The 18,914-nt window shown below is 35.8% G+C and overlaps 1 protein-coding gene across 1 annotated transcript in view; it reads left to right on the top strand.

The window, feature by feature from the left end:
• FAM171B (family with sequence similarity 171 member B) overlaps nt 1-18,914 on the top strand; it is a 67,119-nt gene that overhangs the window by 26,519 nt on the left and 21,686 nt on the right. The window contains 3 exon segments of the mRNA XM_033112646.1: nt 10,963-11,196; nt 15,152-15,244; nt 18,371-18,529. Coding sequence (XP_032968537.1) covers nt 10,963-11,196; nt 15,152-15,244; nt 18,371-18,529 — 486 coding nt within the window.

Here is an 18,914-nt window from a genome sequence, read left to right as displayed (position 1 = left end):
GTAATCCATACTTAATTCATCCCCTAAGGGGGTATTGTACCTTGGCTAACACATAACCTAATTTCCCTTGTTATATTCATGAGAGGGAACGTTCAGTGATGGTTCTCCAATGGTGTCCTTGACACCATCATCAATATGCTTGAACATCAAGGGGAAAACATGTACTACTCGAAGATTCCTCATGGATTACTCCTTTCAAATAGCAATTTATTAAGAAACCTAAGTCTGTGTGCAATAGATTTTACAACAAGTTTACATTTTAAAATGTCTTTAATTATTTTCTAACATAAGACTTTTTCCCTTGTAGCCTTCTTCTTGTCACATACTTGTTTCCATTTTTATTGCCAACACTGATTTTGGTGATATATCCATCCACAGAGTATTTTTCCAATCAGTTTTTTAAAGTTGGGTAATTTTTGGAGGAACTTAATCTTCATATATGTAATTGCTTTTCTAAGGAAAAGCAACAGTGGTTGCCCTAAATCTTGTTTTTTGAAGTTCTTTCTTAACATTGCAAGAATGAATGTTATCTGTTGCAGAAGTAACTGAAGGAAGAAGTGGTGAAGAATCAAAGAATTTGTATTCTTCTTAAAATACATGATTCACAAGTGTTCTCTGCACAGAAATAGTTGCTTACACATCTTCTTGTCCCACCCTCCACTTCAAGGCTTATCTACCTCATTTTATTATATATATTTGCATCCTCCCCGGCAATTATTAAGTGGTTTTACAACAGTGGTCTCAATAATATCAGAGTAATGAATTCATTCGTTCATTCAACCATTCATTCAAAAATAAGGATACAGCAGTAAATTAAAAAAAGTAAAATGTATGACCTCATACTAACATTCTAGTAGAGGAAACAGAAAATGAAAATAATGAGTAAATTATGTATGTGTAAAGAAGGTAGTTATGGAAAACATAGGATGTGAGGGGCATGGTAACACAGAGGGTTTGATTGCTTGATCCTTGCAAGTTGCTAGGGGAGGCTGGAACCATGATTGCCCCTTGGCCAGCTCCTGGAAATGTGGCCCTTGCAATGTTCCTTATTTTACTGATGAATGATCTTGTATACGCCCAAGCAATGATACTCGCTGTTTCAGCCTGTCAGAGATGTTTAACAAATTCATGATACATACCTGGTGTACCTATGGAGGGGTCCCGTTACCTTACCTGGTTACCTAATAGGAATGTATCTACGTGACCAGCACCACCCTGCCAGCCTTGGACCCTAAGACTCTATTGGCCTTCCCCGCAAAGAGACACTTTGCATATGTCCCTGCAGCTCACAGCTAAGAGAGAACTTGTGTCCTGTGCAGTTCCGGCAGAGGAAGGACTTGGAAGCCCGTGCCTGACCTCTCTGGGCTTGGCTGATGCATTTATTCTTCATCCTTTGCTGTAATAAATCTTAGTTGTGAGTATGACCTGCCAGTGAGCAGTGTGAGTCCTTCCGGTGAATTAATGAACTTGAAAGTTATCTTAGGACCCCTGAAACAGAGTAAGGGGGACTGGTCAGGTAGGAGTTATGAGAAGTGTAATTTTGACAAAGACTTTAAGGAGGTGAGGGAATACGCTCTTTGGATATCTGGGGGAAGAGAATTCTAGGCAGAAAAGAACAGCTTGTACAAAGACCCAGAGGTGGGAGCATGCCTGGCATGCTCAAGGCAGCTCAAGGGGCCGACGTGGATCAGGTGTGAGGACGTAGGAGGGAGTGAGCTCAGGGACACGGTGGGGCACGTCAGCACACAAGGACATTCTTGAGGGAGGAGGGTGGTGTCTATCATCACACGCTTCCTGGACGAATCGCTAAATTCCCATCTTTCCTCCAAGGAGGAGTATCTGCTTCTCACATTTTCTCAGATCACTTATTTCTGTTTTTGGCAGAGTCTTCACATATTCTTCTTAACGTCATTGTTCTTTCCTTAGTCTTTAAAATTTTGCTGAGTTCTCTCAGGGAAAATCTTACTTCTTTCAGTCTTTTTTTTATTTTTTATCTGTGATGCCAAACATGACCTCGGTAACTCAGAGTTGAGTTATCAGTACAAAGGAAGAGGAACAGCACTCCCTGTCATCCCTCAACATACCTGGGTACTGTGTCCTGGAACTGGGTGGGGTGACCCAGAGAAGACCTCAGTATGGAGGTGATTTCTGAGCTGAATCTTAAGGATGAGTATCAGTGATTGAATTCTGGGTTTCAGAGGCTATGCTATTCACCCTTCGCCCACATCCCTTCTTCAAACTCAGTTCCAATCTTGCCTCCATAGAAGGCAAGACCGGTGGAGCCGGGTCTTCCACCTCAGTGTGAGTTAGGTGCCCAGTACTCCTATGGCAGCCAGGACCAATGCTTTTTCAAACACATAAGTAAAAGAGTGATCCTTAACTTTTCCTCACTGGGTTCTTCTGTCACTCCACAGTAAGTGCCTACTTCTATAGAGTACTTATAAATGAATGTTGAATGAATTTGTGAGTGAGTGGATGAATAATTGTGATTCTAAGGCAGGATAAAAAATTGGGAAGAAATGGTAAAAATCAGGAGTGAACTTGGACAATATGTTTTAGGAGCTTGAGTCTGATATACTATTTCCATTGAGGAAAAGAACCTTTTGGGTATGCAAACAGGCACTGCGACTAAATACTAATGGCTCAGCTCTCTCATTTGTTCCCTACTGAGTGGCTTGCAATGTGCTCATTCTTACGTTACAAGGATTCTTTTTATGTTATTCATTTCATGAGTTTGGGTGAATCACACTCGTTTAGGCCTCTATTTCTAATGTAAAAAATGTGTGTTTGCTCCATAACATTTTTCACCTTTGGAGATCATGTCTTTATTTTATTTCTGTAATGTCTTCTTAGATTTGATATTTTCTTTGTGATGAATATTAATTTACTGCAAATAAATTTGGTTTTGTTTCAAACAGGAACAGATTTTTTTTTTCTTTCCAACTGCAAATCCAATCAGAATTTTGGATTCAATCTGGTGCTTAAGCAATGAAAAGGAGGCTTTTCTATTTTACTAAGTCTTTTTCCTTTAATTCAGCACTCTTTTGTTTCTTTAAAAGAAGGAGGTAGTGTGTCCATGTTTGAAATGCTGTAAAGATTAAACTGTTGAAGCCCTTTTCACTCTGCTTCACAGAATGCAGAATAACATGGTCCTTTCTTTTTATAAGCTTCTTTGTTGTCCTCACCCTTTTCTAAACTTTCTGCCCTCCTTCCAATTAAATAAGGAAATTGTACTGAGAAAGAATTGTAAGACAACTTTGTTAATATTGTTTTGTAATAGTCTAAGTAAATTTTTTAATTAATCTTTGCTGTAATACAGTTGCACTGTGTTTGTGAAGTTTTGCTACTTCTGTATTCTCTAGTCAAAATTTCCAAGTTGAATAGTCTTAAGAAAAAGAAGGAAAAAATGTATTAACTTCCTAAAGCAAAAGAATTTTAATGTTTATTTGTTGTGATTGTTGTAGTAATATAAAATTTTTCTCACTGGCAACGGTGGGATTAAGCTCAAAATTTCACTGAATATTGGGGCTAAAAAGCTGGCTATAACTTCAGCTGGCCTCTGTGGTAATCCTGCGAGGTCAGACAATTAAGTTTGAGAACTTGCCACCATGCACTTACATTGGCAGCACTGTACAAACAGCTCAGTTAGGTTTTGTAACCTTGGTATATCAGTGTCTCACAGCTGTGTTCGTGTTGATGTGTGGCAGTGCCTTGCTGTGGCGTTCATTATTGTTGTGTGTTTTTGTGTACCATCACGAGAATGTCTGAGCTTAAATTATAACAACGAACAAACATTAAATTTCTTGTTAAACTTGGCAAGAGTGGAAGTGAAATCAGGGACATGTTAGTCCAAGTTTTTGGAGATAATGCCATGAAGAAAACAGCAGTGTACAAATGGACTAAACCTTTTCTGAGGAGAGAGAACATGTCACTGATGAAGAGAGGTCATTGTGGCCAGTAATGAGCAGAACTGATGAAAACACTGCAAAAATTCGTCGAAATAGTGCATCAAAATTGTTGCCCGACTGTAAGAAGCACAGCAGACCAAGTAAACATCAATAGAGAAACAGTTAGGAAAATCTCAACTGAAAATCTTGGCTTGAGAGAGTTGTGTGCAAAAATGGTCCCGAAGGAGCTCACCGATGAACAAAAGCAAAGGAGAGTTGAAATTTACCAAGACCTTTTCAAGAGGCAAGACAATGTTTTGGGCCTTGTTATCACTGGTGATGAAACATGGGTGTACCAGTATAACCCTAAAAGAAAAGCGTCAAAGTGCACAATGGATATCAGCCACTTCTCCATGACAAAAAAAGTTCCATCAGTCCAAATTAAAAGTCAGAACGATGTGGCTAACCTTTTTTGATATCAGAGGGATTATTCATTATGAATTTGTGCCAACTGGACAAACAGTAACCAAATTTACTATTTGAAAGTGCTGAAAAGGCTGCGTGAAAAGGGTAGATGAAAACAACCTGAACTTTTCGCCAACAATTCATGGCTCTTGCATCACGCCAATTCACCAGTCACACAGCATTGTCTGTGAGGGAGTTTTTAGCCACTAAACAAATAAGTGTATTGGAGCACCCTCCCTCCCTACCTGGTCTGGCCCCAATGACTTCTTTCTTTACCCAAACATAAAGGAAATATTGAAAGGAAGACATTTTGATGACACTCAGGACATAAAGGGTATAATACGACAGCTCTGATGGTCATTCCAGAAAAAGTTTGAAAATTGCTTTGAAGGGTGGACTAGGCGCTGGCGTTGGTGCATAGCTTCCCAAGGGGAGTACTTCAAAGGTGACTATAGTGATACTTAGCAATGAGATATGTAGCACTTTTTCTAGGACGAGTTCGTGAACTTAATTGTCATACCTTCATTAAATCCACATTTTCAATACTTATTTTTTTAAAAAACTACTTTATTAACATATGATTGACATGCAAAAAGCTGTACACATTGAATGTATTTTTCTTGATGAGTTTGGAGATAAGTATATACCTGTGAAATATACACCACCATCAAAGCCATAGACATATCCATCACCTCCCAAAGTTTCCTCCTGTCCCTCTTATGTTTTATTTTGTGGTAAGAACACTTAAACTAAGTGTTTCCTACCCTGTTAGGAAATTTTAAGAAGACAATATAGCATTGTGAGCAATAGGCACTGTGCTGTATAGATCTCTAGTACTTATTCATCTTGTGTAACAAACGTCCCTTTGACATCATCTCCCCATTTCCCCCTCCCCCAGCCCCTGGCAACCACCATTCTACTGTCTGCTTCTATGAGTTTGACTATTTTAAATTCCACATCTAAGTGAGATCATATATTATTTGTCTTTCTGTGTCTGGCTTACCATACTTAGCATAATGTCCTCCAAGTACATCCATGTTGTTGCAAATGTCAGGATTTCCTTTTTAAAGGCTGAATAATATTCCATTGTATGTGCAACATATTTTTTTTATCCATTCATAGACTGATGGACATTTAGGTTGTTTCCATATCTTAGCTATTGCAAATAATACTTCACTGAACATGGGAGTGCCTGTATCTCTCTTTGAGATTGAGACTTATTATAGGAATTGTTACATATTTTGATTCTGAATTAATTTCTACATAACTTCATAGAAGGCTATATTAGGTACTATAGAAAGTTCTTGTCTGTGTTTCAATACTGTTTTTTTTGAAACCTCTTTTATGGTAGTATCAGATAATTGTGCAGTACTGTTTTTTCACGTGTTTCCTCAGTATAAACTTCTCAAGGCAAGACTGTGTTTTGTTAATATTTGTATCCCCAATATCTAGCTAGTGCAGAGCTGCCCCAAAATAGGCAGTCAGTAAACATTTGTTCGGTGAATTAATGTAGGTGAATATTTCTAATTTTCCCAACCAACTATTTCATTCCACTATATTTTTGTACTTTTTTTTATTCTTTTTTTTAAAACTTTTTTTTATTAGTTTCAGGTGCACAAAACAATGTACTAGTTAGATATTTATCATTTATATCCCTCACACAGTGACAACTCCACCTCCCCCATCCACTACCCCTCTGACATCGCACAGAGCCATTACATTTCCACTTTGCTGTACTCCGCTTCTTGTAACTATATACATATATATATATATATATATATATATACACACACATATATATATATCTAGTGTATATATATATATGTATATATATACACACACACACATATATAAACTATATATTCATAAACTGATGGACATTTAGGTTGTTTATATATGTGTTTATATATGTGTGTATATATGTTTATATATAGTTTGTGTGTGTGTGTGTGTGTGTGTGTGTATATATATATATAAAATTGTAGTTGATATTCATTATTGTTCAGCTTCAGCTTCAGGTATACAGTGCAGTGATCAGGCATCTACATCATCCCTGAGGTGGTCTCCCTAATGAGACAAGTGTCCATCGGATACCCTACAAAATCTTTACAACATTATTGATTACATTCTCAAAATTGACTTTCATATCCCCATGGCAATCTTGTGGTTACCGACTGTGCTTTATTTTTTGTACTCTTCATTTTTTTCCTAGTTCTCATTAGAATGCATAGACCTCAATCAAGTTTTTAAAAAATATATTTCATGGTTAATATATTTTATTTTTTAAAAATTGGATCTCTGATCTCTTTATAAAAGCTTTATACACCTAGTATATTTTTAGCGTTGTATTCCTAGAGAGGAAAAAATTTGTATATGAAATGAAATTATTGTAGATGCTAGAAACATGAAAGGAAAGAAAGCTAGTTTTTGTACAGGAGAAATCTGAAAATAAGGTGATTTTTCCATGGGCACAGCTGAAATCTACATAATGGGAGAGCTACATAATAATATGATGTCAAATTCTCTTGAAAAGGAATGGGATTGTAATTTATCAGCCCACCCGACTTCAAGCGCTAAATGTTGCCGAAATAAATAGCAGTATTTTTTTTAACCCTTTCTGGATTTTGAGTTACCTCTGTAGATCTATGGCAAAACCATAATATCGTGTTGGTTCTGATAAGCTTTGTCAAGAACATTTCTTTATACCTATTTATTATTACCTTTTGAATTTTATTAATTCTCACTACTTCACAGCACTTGTAGTTGTGTACTAAATAGTTAAATCTTAACCAGCAACTTCAGGACCTTGCTCACTGATGTGTATTTTATTTTTACTTATTTCTCTCAACATTTAGATTATATGTTTTTTAAGGGTGCAGTTCAAATCATGATATTAAACCATTTTTAAAGCAGTGATGACATATTGAAAAGAAGATTATATGGACAAAGCATAATAGTTATAATTAAGTGACAGAGAAAATAATATGTGTGTGGAAAGCTGAAAATACAATGGAAAAGAGTAGGTAGATTACGGAGATAAAAGCCCCTCTGGTTGAAAATCATATGTTTAATCACAGAATCTGCCCAATCTAAATGCTAAAGTACTTTTGTTGGAGGAGAGCACTAGTACGGAGGATTGTTATAGATATATGTTGCTTCTGGCCGCCAGCCTTGTTTGTCTGGTGAAACCGTTGCCATCACAAAAGTCTGAAGCATCCTATTTTAAATCTTGGGCAAGTAGTTCTTTATAACTTTTCCTTTTATTTGAAGGAAAAAGAGTTGCTTGTCTCTCTTTAATTGTTTTGGCCAGGCTTTCAGCCAAGTTTTTTGTTTTTGTTTTGTTTTAATGCAGTTTTTGCTGGTACTTGTGTTGGGGCCACAGAAACCAGGCTGAGGGATGGGGGTGAGAGGCTCTTAGGGTCAGCAAAATGCACTTCCTTCTCAGACTGGTTGGGAGGAAATAAGTCAACTAGTAGATTATGATGCAAAGCAAATTCCTACAGCTTTCAATGGGAGATGTGTGGACTGAAATGCTGGGGACTTGGAGTCAGATGAATCTGTGTGTCAATCCTACTGATATCCTTATTATGCAATTTAGCGTTAATTTCCTTGCCTTAAAACAGGGGAAACGTCTTGCAGGTTTGTATTCGGATGAAACTGGACAGTTTCATTGTTGTGTTGTGTAAAAGTTCTAGCCCTGGCCCTGGTGTGTGTATCACAGGACTATCAGTAGTTTTTTCCAGTCTGAGCTAGAGAAGACGCTCCTGGTCAGGCCTTCAGTACGTCCTAAGTCTGTAAGGGGAGCTAGGGAACAGAGATTGGGGATCTCCTCAGAGAGGGAGTCTGATTTTGGTAGCCAAGATTTGACTTTTGCAAATTGTTTTTTCTGAATTTGATATTCATTTCCTCATCAAATTTATTATATTAAATTATTATATGTGAAAAAATAAAATCATCCATTCTGGATTAGAAAATGTTTTAGAAAACATTTTATGAGTCAAATCCAGCTTCAGAATGTCAGGACGTTTTAGTGTGTCTTATTTTGGCAACTGCACTCTTACCAGGATGAAACAAGTGGAATATGCAGTTTTTTAAAAAAATGAATTTAGCCTAAGATCTTACTATACATTGGAATTCGTCCACAAATCCAAATGGTCTGAGAATTTCTGAAATTAGTCTTTGCAGCAAATGAATGAATAAAAGTTCTCTATTGAGTTTCCATCACTGAACATGCCGTTGAAGGAGCCATTGTAAGTACACTTAGTTTGAATAAGGCCCATCATCAAATTTGAATAGGAAATCCTAACTCCCTTATCTTTTCGTTATGTGCAATCTTCATCTCATATGGTTTATCATATTTTTGGTACGTAACATTATCCTTCCTTCCTTTGCCTTCTATTCTAAAAGCATAGCATATAAAATATCCTGATTTACAGTTGTACCCTATATTATTTAAGTGCTTGCTTTGGAATCAAGCAACAGAATCCAAGTCTGGCTACAAGAAATAAAGGGACTTTTGGGAGGGATTATGATATAGCTCACACATCAGCTGGTGGGCTGCACACCCCAGCTTCTGGAAAGGGAAGGACCAGGGAAGTGCTGGAAAGCCTAAAGGGTTGGACCTCATAGACTTTCTAACATGGTTCATCTCCAGCAATGGTTAGCCTCTGTGTATCTTTTTTCTCTCTTTCTTTCTTTCTTTCTTTCTTTCTTTCTTTCTTTCTTTCTTTCTTTCTTTCTTTCTTTCTTTCTTTCTTTCTTTCTTTCTTTCTTTCTTTCTCTCTCTCTCTCTCTCTCTCTCTCTCTCTCTCTCTCTCTCTCTCTCTCTCTCTCTTTCTTTTTGTGGTTTGTTTGTTTGTTTTTCATTGTCAATTAGCCTCTGTATATCTTAATTCACACTTTGAGGTCCTAACAAAATCTGTCAGGTCCACATTAGTTCGATGCTTTATGCCGGTGGCTCAGTAAATTTTGTCCAGGGAATTAGGGACAGGAGACTGGGGGAACTATTTTGAATTGAGCAGCAGCAACTTATCCTCTACACAAATCATTTTCTGTACTACGTAAGCGGACCTACTCAAGTACATTTGGTTTAGGAGTCCATCATGTCATATATATTACAAACTTTTATTTTTTCACCCAAGAGTTATATTTCCATTGGAGTTTGAAGCCATGGTTTGGCATTTGCCTGTGTGTATGGGAACCCTTTTGGCCTCGTTTTTAATTGATATTATTATATAAGAATTTAAGTTCTCGGTGATGATTGCAATCATACATTCCTTGAATTAATTTTGGTAGTGTTCCCCCAAGACTCACTAACATGGTGTAAAGATGGGTTTGGAGTCATTTCCAGGGACACTTGAAGGCTGACACAGCCTCTTGATATCTGTGACACGGGCAGTTTTCATCACTTGTCTGAATTCTCATTTCTTCATCAGTAAAATGGACTTGATATTCCATATTTTACAAAAATGTGTTGAGGGTTTTTTTTTATATAACAAACATACATGCAAGGCTTGGCACCAGGAACATATATTTATCCCAGCTCCTTTTCATGTTTTGATTTTAAATGCTTACAAACATTTTAATTTACTTTAGAATGAAATCATAGTAATGAGCTGAACTGATATGATATATTAATAATAATATCAAACGACAACCAAGCACTGTGCTGAGCACACTATTTGCATCATTTCATTTTATTTACTTTGAAAAGTAGTCACTGTGCTCTCAATTAGGTGAATAACTTAACAAGGTCACAGATCTAGGGAGTGGCAGAGATGGTCCTTGACTGACTCCAAAGCCCATTTTTAGTGGAAGGGAAGGCATCTTTGGCAAAGATGTTGTGATACAGGCATTGTGAAGGCATTTCCATGATGGTAAGACTTTTTGTTATTAAAGCTAGACATTATCACTGCTAAATCCATGAACATATTGTCAAGATTTGTACTCAAAGAGTAGACTGGAGGTTTAGATAGAAAGAAGTTTTAACTCCTCATTTTTCTTAATTTATTATGTCAATGTGTTTTCTTATTTATGTAGTAGATAATACTTTTTGATATTTTAGAGAAAGATTTTTGTTCGATATTTTGTATATTGAAACTGAAAAGCACCCCATGCTTTCCATACAACAGAATAAAATGAAGAAGCTAGCTAGCCATGCACTAATAGATTTGGTTACATGGCATATTATTCTAAGAACTTTGACTGAATTCTGATTTAGTCAAAATTAAAGTTAACACTAGTGTTAAATCTATATAACTTACTGGCTTAAAAGTAGTGAGACAAAGTAAAAATATATTTTCCTGAAGAGAGAACATCTGCCATTCTGTTATTCACGGCTTTCCTTTCTTCTTGTAGTTGGCAGGGGGAAAAATGGAGTAGTTATACCATGCCTTATTAATAACAAATTCAAATTTATTTAGTTTTAGGAAGAATAATGACTTTGGAATGTTTTTACACCGCTTTCTATCAATCTGTCCATACACATGTATTTCCTAAATTTATCAACAGTTTTGTATTGTTATTCAGATGTCTGCATGGCATTTTAATGTACAGTGACATGTATTCTAGGATCTAACATACTGCCATTTCTGGTATTTTTCTCTTTCAGTGTCTGTGTTTATGCTGAAAGTCCAGGTGAATGACATCATCAGTCGCCAGTACCTGAGTCAAGCAGTTGTAGAAGTGTTTGTAAACTACACGAAGACAAATTCCACAGTAACTAAAAACAATGGAGCAGTGTTGATAAGAGTACCCTATAAATTAGGACTCAGCTTAACCATTATTGCTTACAAAGATGGCTATGTGTTGACACCTCTGCCTTGGAAGACCGGAAGAATGCCAAGTAAGCACTTAAGCGGTGTTTTGCCTTCACTACATGTAAATATATATTTTTTTTCCCTCAGCTTTGGGAATCTCTTACTGTGGTAAGCTGAAAATGAAAATATGTATGTGAAGTCAATATGAGGTTTCCTTCTACAAAGGCTTGAAGGAATCCTGAGCAAGAGCAAAGCTTATCTGCAGGTGGCATTGAGGGGCCCAACAGATGGAGAGAGATGCAGGGTGAGCCAGGTGGAGTGGGGCCACATGATGAAAAGATGTTCTTGAAAGATGACAAACAGTTTAGATGTATGTGCTGAATAATAAGGCAGTTATTGTAGATTCTTGAGCAAAATGAGTGTAAGCTGTTTGGAAACTGAATTTGCTCAGCAGCATATATAATGAATGGGCCAACACAGGGCCAAAATTGATTCATGGAGCCCAGCTACGACGCTGGAGTTGTGCTCCTAGTAGACAGTAATAATGGAATTTCAACAGTTACTGATTGCAAAATTAGCATTAATAAATACATGTTTTTTATGTACCAGAAGTAATGACCAGTTATGAAAAATAATAAAAAGAGATCCCTCTCAACAACAACAAGAACAAAAAATATGCAGGGAAACCTGAAAAGAAAATGTCAAATAACTGTGTGGGGAAGATACCACTACCAAATATTACTGAGAGACCTAAAGAAAACCCAAATAAATTAAAACCCCAGATAACTGGGAAACATTATATTTCTTCTTAGCCTGAATACTGTAAAGATTTCAGTTCTTCCCAAATTAATTTAAAAGTTTAAGGCATTTTTTAAAAAACTTGGCAAAATAATTTAAGAATGTAAATAGGCCCAAATTTTAAAACAAAAAGAAGAAATGTATAAAAATACCTGAGAATTTTGTTTTAAAAGATTTACTAGAGACAATTTGCCATTCCAGATAACTTAAATATTATTTAGCTACTAAAATATTAATAGCTACAAAATTAAAACTATATGATATTGTACTGTGGTACAAATCAGATATTAGTACCTGTATGTATTAAAAATGTAATCCATGATAAAGTGCCATTATAAATCATTGGAAAAGGCTGGTTAACTATTTAGAGTAAATTAATTTGGATCCATATTCCAAAATATATTGCTCAGAGTTCAAATGTGGAAAATCAAATCATATTAAAAATAAGAAAATAATAAATGCTCTGGTTTTTACCAGGATGATCTGTTTAAACTTAAAATCAATGAAAGATGTCATAAAAGGTAGATTTGACTGTATTTAAAAACAAACAGCTGTACATCAAAAATAAATTAAAATAAAATGTGAAGATAGGAAAAATATTAAACAGTAAGGGGTGATATCCTTAATATGCAAAGAACTCATACAAATCAGTAAGAAAACACCAAGGCGCTGCCTAAATATGGTAAATGGACAAAATCAGGACCTAGCAATTTTCAAAACAGGAAATACCAAGGATTAGTAAATGTGACAAAATGTTTTGTCTCCTAATAGTCTACTATTTGTACACTGAAGAAATACACATTCCTTAGATTTTTTCATATTAGAAAAGTTTTAAAAAAATGAACGTACTGAATATTGACAGAGTGAGGTATAACCAGAATTGTCAAACACTGTTGGTGGAAGTACAAATCAGCAAAATTATCTCGATAACAATTTTGAAATATGTATGTAAGTGTCTTCAAAATCTTTCTATTCTTTGACCGAGTATTCCACTATGAGGAATCTATCCTAAAAACAGACATAAAAGTAAAGTTGACAAAATGTGCACAAGGATGTTGATTCAAATATTATTTTTGTACATATAGTGAAAATGGAAACAACTGAAATATACAGTATTAGTGTAGCGGTTAAGTAAATCTTGATACTTCAAGGAATGAAATATGTGACCATAAAAATGTTAAAAAAAGTTTCTATTGAGGGACAGAAATGCTTATGATATTGTCTTAAGTGAAAAATCAGGGTAAAAATATGCTGTATACAATAGCATACTCCCTATTTTTTAAAAAATCACAGGAAAATCCAGGAAGAGCTATGTTAAATTATGAATAGTGGTTGTCTCAGTGTTGATATTGTGATGACCATGATTTTCTTCTTATCCTTTTCTGTATTTCTTAATTTTTCTGTAGTGATAGACATCTCTTTTATAATCAAAAACTTTTTTTTTAAGTGAAAGGAAATCTGAATGTAAGTTTTAGTGAGGTTCAGAATGATTCCCCTGATGTAATAGTCTTACAAAGCTGCCACTTTTAAGCTACCTGAAACCAAGATAGTATCCAAATATGGGATAATGCCCTAATTAGAATTATCTCCAGGTTCAAGCTACTACCTGTCACCTCCTCTCCAATCTAATAAATCCCTTAATCGGTCTAAATGTTAATGTATTCTGAACCAAAATTACACTTTGAGTTGGTGGCTACTTCTCTTTTTCTATCGTAGAAGAAAAGTGTATTTCATTTCACATCTGCCCATACATTATTGTATACTTTTTGTGTTTTATCCTGTCTTTTCCATTAGAGCTCTTGGAAACATCTCAAATTATTAACAATATTCCCACGCAATGTATTTTATACTCTCCTAAGTGATTTTGGGGATATTATGTTATTTCCATTAAGTGTAAATGCTTATATAGCATACAGGAGTGATACCAAATAAGAACTTGTGCTTTGGGTGACTCCTCAAAATTTATTTTTCTTTTTCAGGATTGGTAAGCTTCTTTGATTTGTTCTTGCTTATAAAAAGGGTGATCAGTTGTCCCAGCTTCTTGCTCCTGGTCTTGAAATAAGTATTGTCTTTCTGGTGATCTGCACTTACTCATCCCACCGGTTATTTCAGGTGCCTACTCTTGTAGGCTGGTTCAGCCCCGCCCTGAGTTACTACTAATGGTTGCCTATGAATCATTTTGTGTGTTAAACTTTTTCCTCATTTGCCAACTCAGAGTCTGTTTGGCAAACCATACTGTGTGAAGAAGAGCTTTGCACCCTTACATGGGAAGTTAAGAAGAGTGGATGTAGAGAACCTTGAATCATGGAGCCAAGAAAAAGAGATTTTAAAAATTATTAGGTTGGTGCAAAAGTAATTGTGGTTTTAAAGGTTAAAAATAATTGCAAAAACCGCAATTACTTTTGCACCAACCTAATATAAGAAGGAAGGAAGGGCCAGCCCAGTGGCTCAGGCGGTTAGAGCTCCATGCTCCTACTTCCGAAGGCTGCCGGTTCGATTCCCACATGGGCCAGTGGGCACTCAACCACAAGGTTACCAGTTCAATTCCTTGAGTCCCACAAGGGATGGTGGGCTGTGCCCCCTGCAACTAAAATTGAACGCGGCACCTTGAGCTGAGCTGCCGCTGAGCTCCCGCTGAGCTCCCGGATGGCTCAGTTGGTTGGAGCGCGTCCTCTCAACCCAAGGTTGCCGGTTCGACTCCCGCAAGGGATGGTGGGCTGCGCCCCCTGCAACTAGAAACGGCAAATGGACCTGGAGCTGAGCTGCTCCCTCCACAACTAAGACTGAAAGGACAACAACTTGACTTGGAAAAAAGTCCTGGAAGTACACACTGTTCCCTAATAAAGTCCTGTTCCCCTTCCCCAATAAAATAGGAGAAAAAAAAAGGAAGGAAGTAATAATTATATAGAGAATATAGCAGAAGGTTGTTCAAGTATTTAATTTGACCGTATATATGTAGGGTTAGTTAGAGAGCATTGTTAGTCACCTCGGTGCAAACTACTGTATGAAATAGAAAAGATTAGTAAAATACAATCAGGATGCCCAGTCTTTTCTTCTCACTTTATTGTGATCCTTCTGTTTTTCCTCCATCATATTTTACATTCGTCCTTCCTGGCTTTTAAATTACTTTTTCTATTACAGTTAGCTTTTCCCCACTTTTTTAGGACCTGCTGGAACAGAGCTATATTTGTCTGTTTTCCTCCAATGTTTAATACAATATTTTAATTGTGCTATATTTCACAGTATATTCATCAGTTACACTTTCACTGTTTCCGCAAAGCCAAGCAAATATATGGCTATTTGAAGACACTGTTTTAATTACTGGAAAACTAGCTGGTAAGTACAACACTTTTTACTCAGAAAGTAAACACTTAAAATAGTTATTATGTAACTATACTTCTTCACTAATGAATCAGTGTTGATTATAATGTGGGAAAAGTCTAAATTGATCAGAGATGATTAATACTGACTATAAATTGATCTGAGCTGATTCTTATATCACTATTAAGCTACAGTATTTTTTTTTGTGTGTGTGTAGTGGGAATCATTCTCTCCCTTACTATTTCAGCTCCTCAGATAAGAACATTAGACTTTTGGAAATACTGGAAAGAGCGTCTGAACTTATTTCCAAATCACATCTCTCACTGGGCTTTACTGGTTGATGAAAATGGAAGAACAGCTCAGCCCTTTGGGGCGCTCTAATGTGCAGGTCACCTTCATTCCTGCCTCGGGCATTAATCTTGGGAAAGGCCCAAGACTGGGCAGTTACGTACCTGCCCAGCAGACATACTGGCCAATTTGCATATTCCAAGGGGAAGGATATAAGAAGCCTTATTTGGGACCTGATTCAGGCTGTGTCCTTCAGTTCAGCTTTGCCAACCATGGAGATGTTAGTTTCATCCTCACCTCACCTCCTCACCTTCCTGAACTAGTCCTTAAGGGAAACCGCAGCATTTTGTGACTCTTACTGCATATAAAACTTCTATAAATGACAATAATTTGCTTTTTTGTTTCTTTCTTTTGGACTGGGGAATTAATATTTAGGACTAAAGCATAATAGGAACAACTGGTAAAGGCAGAAAATTCTCACAGTAGAGTTTATAAGAGAGTCATGGTAAAAAGAATTTTTTTCCAAAGTTCTCTTCATTTTCAGAATCTATCTTATTTATTCCTAAAGTATTAAAAAAGAAACCCTAATACAATTATTTGGAAGAAAACTTTAAACTAGGGCTTGATTATTCTTGGAGTAATTTACTGAAAGAGGCAGTAGAATCTCTTACTCTTGAAATGCTAAGGTATTTGGAGAATATTGATCCACTGACTTTGCAGCATGGCAGAATGGATGGATGTGAAGTTGTGTGTAGAAGGATGAAAAGTCAACAGGAACTATATACGTGCAGAGAAGCCACATTTTATGCAGCTGGGGTCTTTGTGAAATCACGTTCTCCACAGTTCTTCTTCCATGTTTTATTTGTTTTGACACATTCCTACTCTTTACTGGCCTCTTCAAACCCCATAAACAATTGTAATTTCTGCTAGAATACAGAAATGGATTGGTGTGAGCATGTCCATGTGCCACTCCTTTGCCACTGTGCAAAGCAATGGGGAGCTGTCATTTGTCTGGATAGGATACCCATGTCTTGGCACGTATCCATGACAACACTGTGAGCCCTTTTGAATTCTCAGATCAGTTCCTTTTACTGCCCTATTTCCCTGAGAGTTGACTCATTGGTAAAGCCACTCAGGAAAGGATGGATGTTACTAACATATCCTCACTTCCTAACTCCCATAAAATGTTTATATTTTTCCCTTCCAAGATATTATCAGAAATATGTTCAGTTTGTATAGTGCAAGTATGTGAATATACTTGCAATAAAAGGAGCAGGAGAAGTGGAAACTTCAAGAATGTAGAAAACCTTTGAGAAACTCGGCTAGACACTTCCCTTACTGTACATGTTTTCAGTTGTATGAAATTTGGAGCTTCAACATAATTAAGCCACATACTCTAAATGTGTAAGTTGTAGATAGTATCTGTAAGTTATCAGAAGGTATCAGATTGTGCCTCCAAACAACATAACTAAGTAAGAAGAATATATTATAAATGTGCTGTTTTTCTTTATATGCCTTAACTATATATTTTCCAGGTATTTTTCTAGTTTCAGATATAAAAAGTAAACTATACACTGATTTTGAGTATTATCTTACATTATTTTATTTATCACTTATTCTCATGTAATTCTTTAAAAACTGATACTTCTTGTTTTATCCTAATAATTTTAATTTATTGCCTCTGTCTTTATCAGTCATCTTTGAAAAGTACAAAGTGAAAGCTGATGTCTGATAATTTTTCATTTCAATGATTTAAGATTTGACTCTTAAATTGTTATATAAGATATGATGATTACAGAAATATGAATATTGCTACTGAGTTCTCACTCCATAAGTTATAATAGAGGGTAGTCGATTCAAAGTTATTAATGTGAAATAATATTCATAAATTGAGTGCCTGGCATTTGGAAGACTAATGCATGTTTAGTTATTTGATAGAGAACTTACCCACTTAAGTATTAGGTTGGTGCAAGGGTAATTGTGGTTTTTGCAATTATTTTTAATCTTTTAAATCACAATTACTTTTGCACCTACCTCATATATGACTGAATATCAGCAAAAGCACTTTCTGTTTCAAGTAATTGAAAACCCAATTCTAAACCAACTTAAACCCAAAGGAGGCATTTATTTATTTATTTATTTATTGCTCAAATAATTGAGAAGTATAGGAGTTGGACCAACTTTAGACATGGCTTGCTCAGGGCTTCCAGGCTTCCATTGAAATAATTGAGAACTAGTTTTTCTCTCTCCATTTCTCAATTATCCACTCCTTAAATATTGTCTCAGTTGTTACACCAGCTCGCATTTTTGGTCACAAGATGGCTTTTGCAACTCCTGGATATATACCTGATTATATAGAACCCAGTGAGGAAAAATAAGTCTTTTTTTGTTAGAAAGCCAAGCAAAACTCACATTGCATCTCATTAACTATGGTTGTCACAAGGCCCATCGTTGAACAAATCAGTGTAATAAGAGAATAACGAGATGCTTTTGATTGGTTTTAGCCCGTTCTGGCACGCACCATTAACTCTACTCCTGTTACAGAAATGAAATTCCAAGTGAACCATATTGGCTACAAATAGTCAGTATGTAGTTTCCTAACGTGAAACTCAATAAAAGGGTGAAGAAATTCTGGGCAGCAGAATTAAGCAGTCTCTAGGCTAACGGTGCCTTGTGTGATCTATCAAAAGGGAAAATTTTTTATTCTTAATTTAAAATAATTATGTGAGGAAATGTTAGTGATGTTTACACATAGTTATAACTGCTTCCTTTAAAGTACAATGTCCTGACTAATGATACTGTACTTAATATGGATTTGTTTTATCTATTTGTAATGAGGTTTCCTTTTTCCAGATGCCAAATCTCAACCAAGCGTTCAGTTTTCAAAAGCCTTAATTAAACTACCCGACAACCATCATATTAGCAACGTTACAGGCTATCTTACAGTTCTGCAACAATTTTTGAAAGTGGACAATTTTCTGTATACATCTGGAATTACTCTTAATAAATCAGGTATTGTCTAATTTTTATAAAATATAATCATATGTATAAGAAATAGTACATAAAACTCTCATGAAATACTGGTAAAGTTAAATAGATATTTGACATTCATTTAAACTTTGGAGGATACATGTCAATATTGAAACATAAATCTAGTTATTAAAATGGTTATAAGCCATTAATTCCCTTTTATCCAATGAAAGAAAGATGATGCCAGAGTCTTCTGCATACATTATTTCAAATTAATGGGAAATTTTATTCACGGGATACCTTTATCCAAAAGAGGTAAACATGATATTGAAAATAGTAATGATTATTGTGTAACTTTGCAAATTAAAAAATACATTTAAAAATGGAAATTTGATTTAAAGAAGTTTACACATCTTTTTATAATTTG

This window comes from Rhinolophus ferrumequinum, chromosome 8 (assembly GCF_004115265.2).
Source record: "Rhinolophus ferrumequinum isolate MPI-CBG mRhiFer1 chromosome 8, mRhiFer1_v1.p, whole genome shotgun sequence".
Lineage (NCBI taxonomy): Eukaryota > Metazoa > Chordata > Mammalia > Chiroptera > Rhinolophidae > Rhinolophus > Rhinolophus ferrumequinum.
The sequence above is the reverse complement of the archived record's forward strand: the minus strand, read 5'-3'. Positions and strand labels throughout refer to the sequence as shown.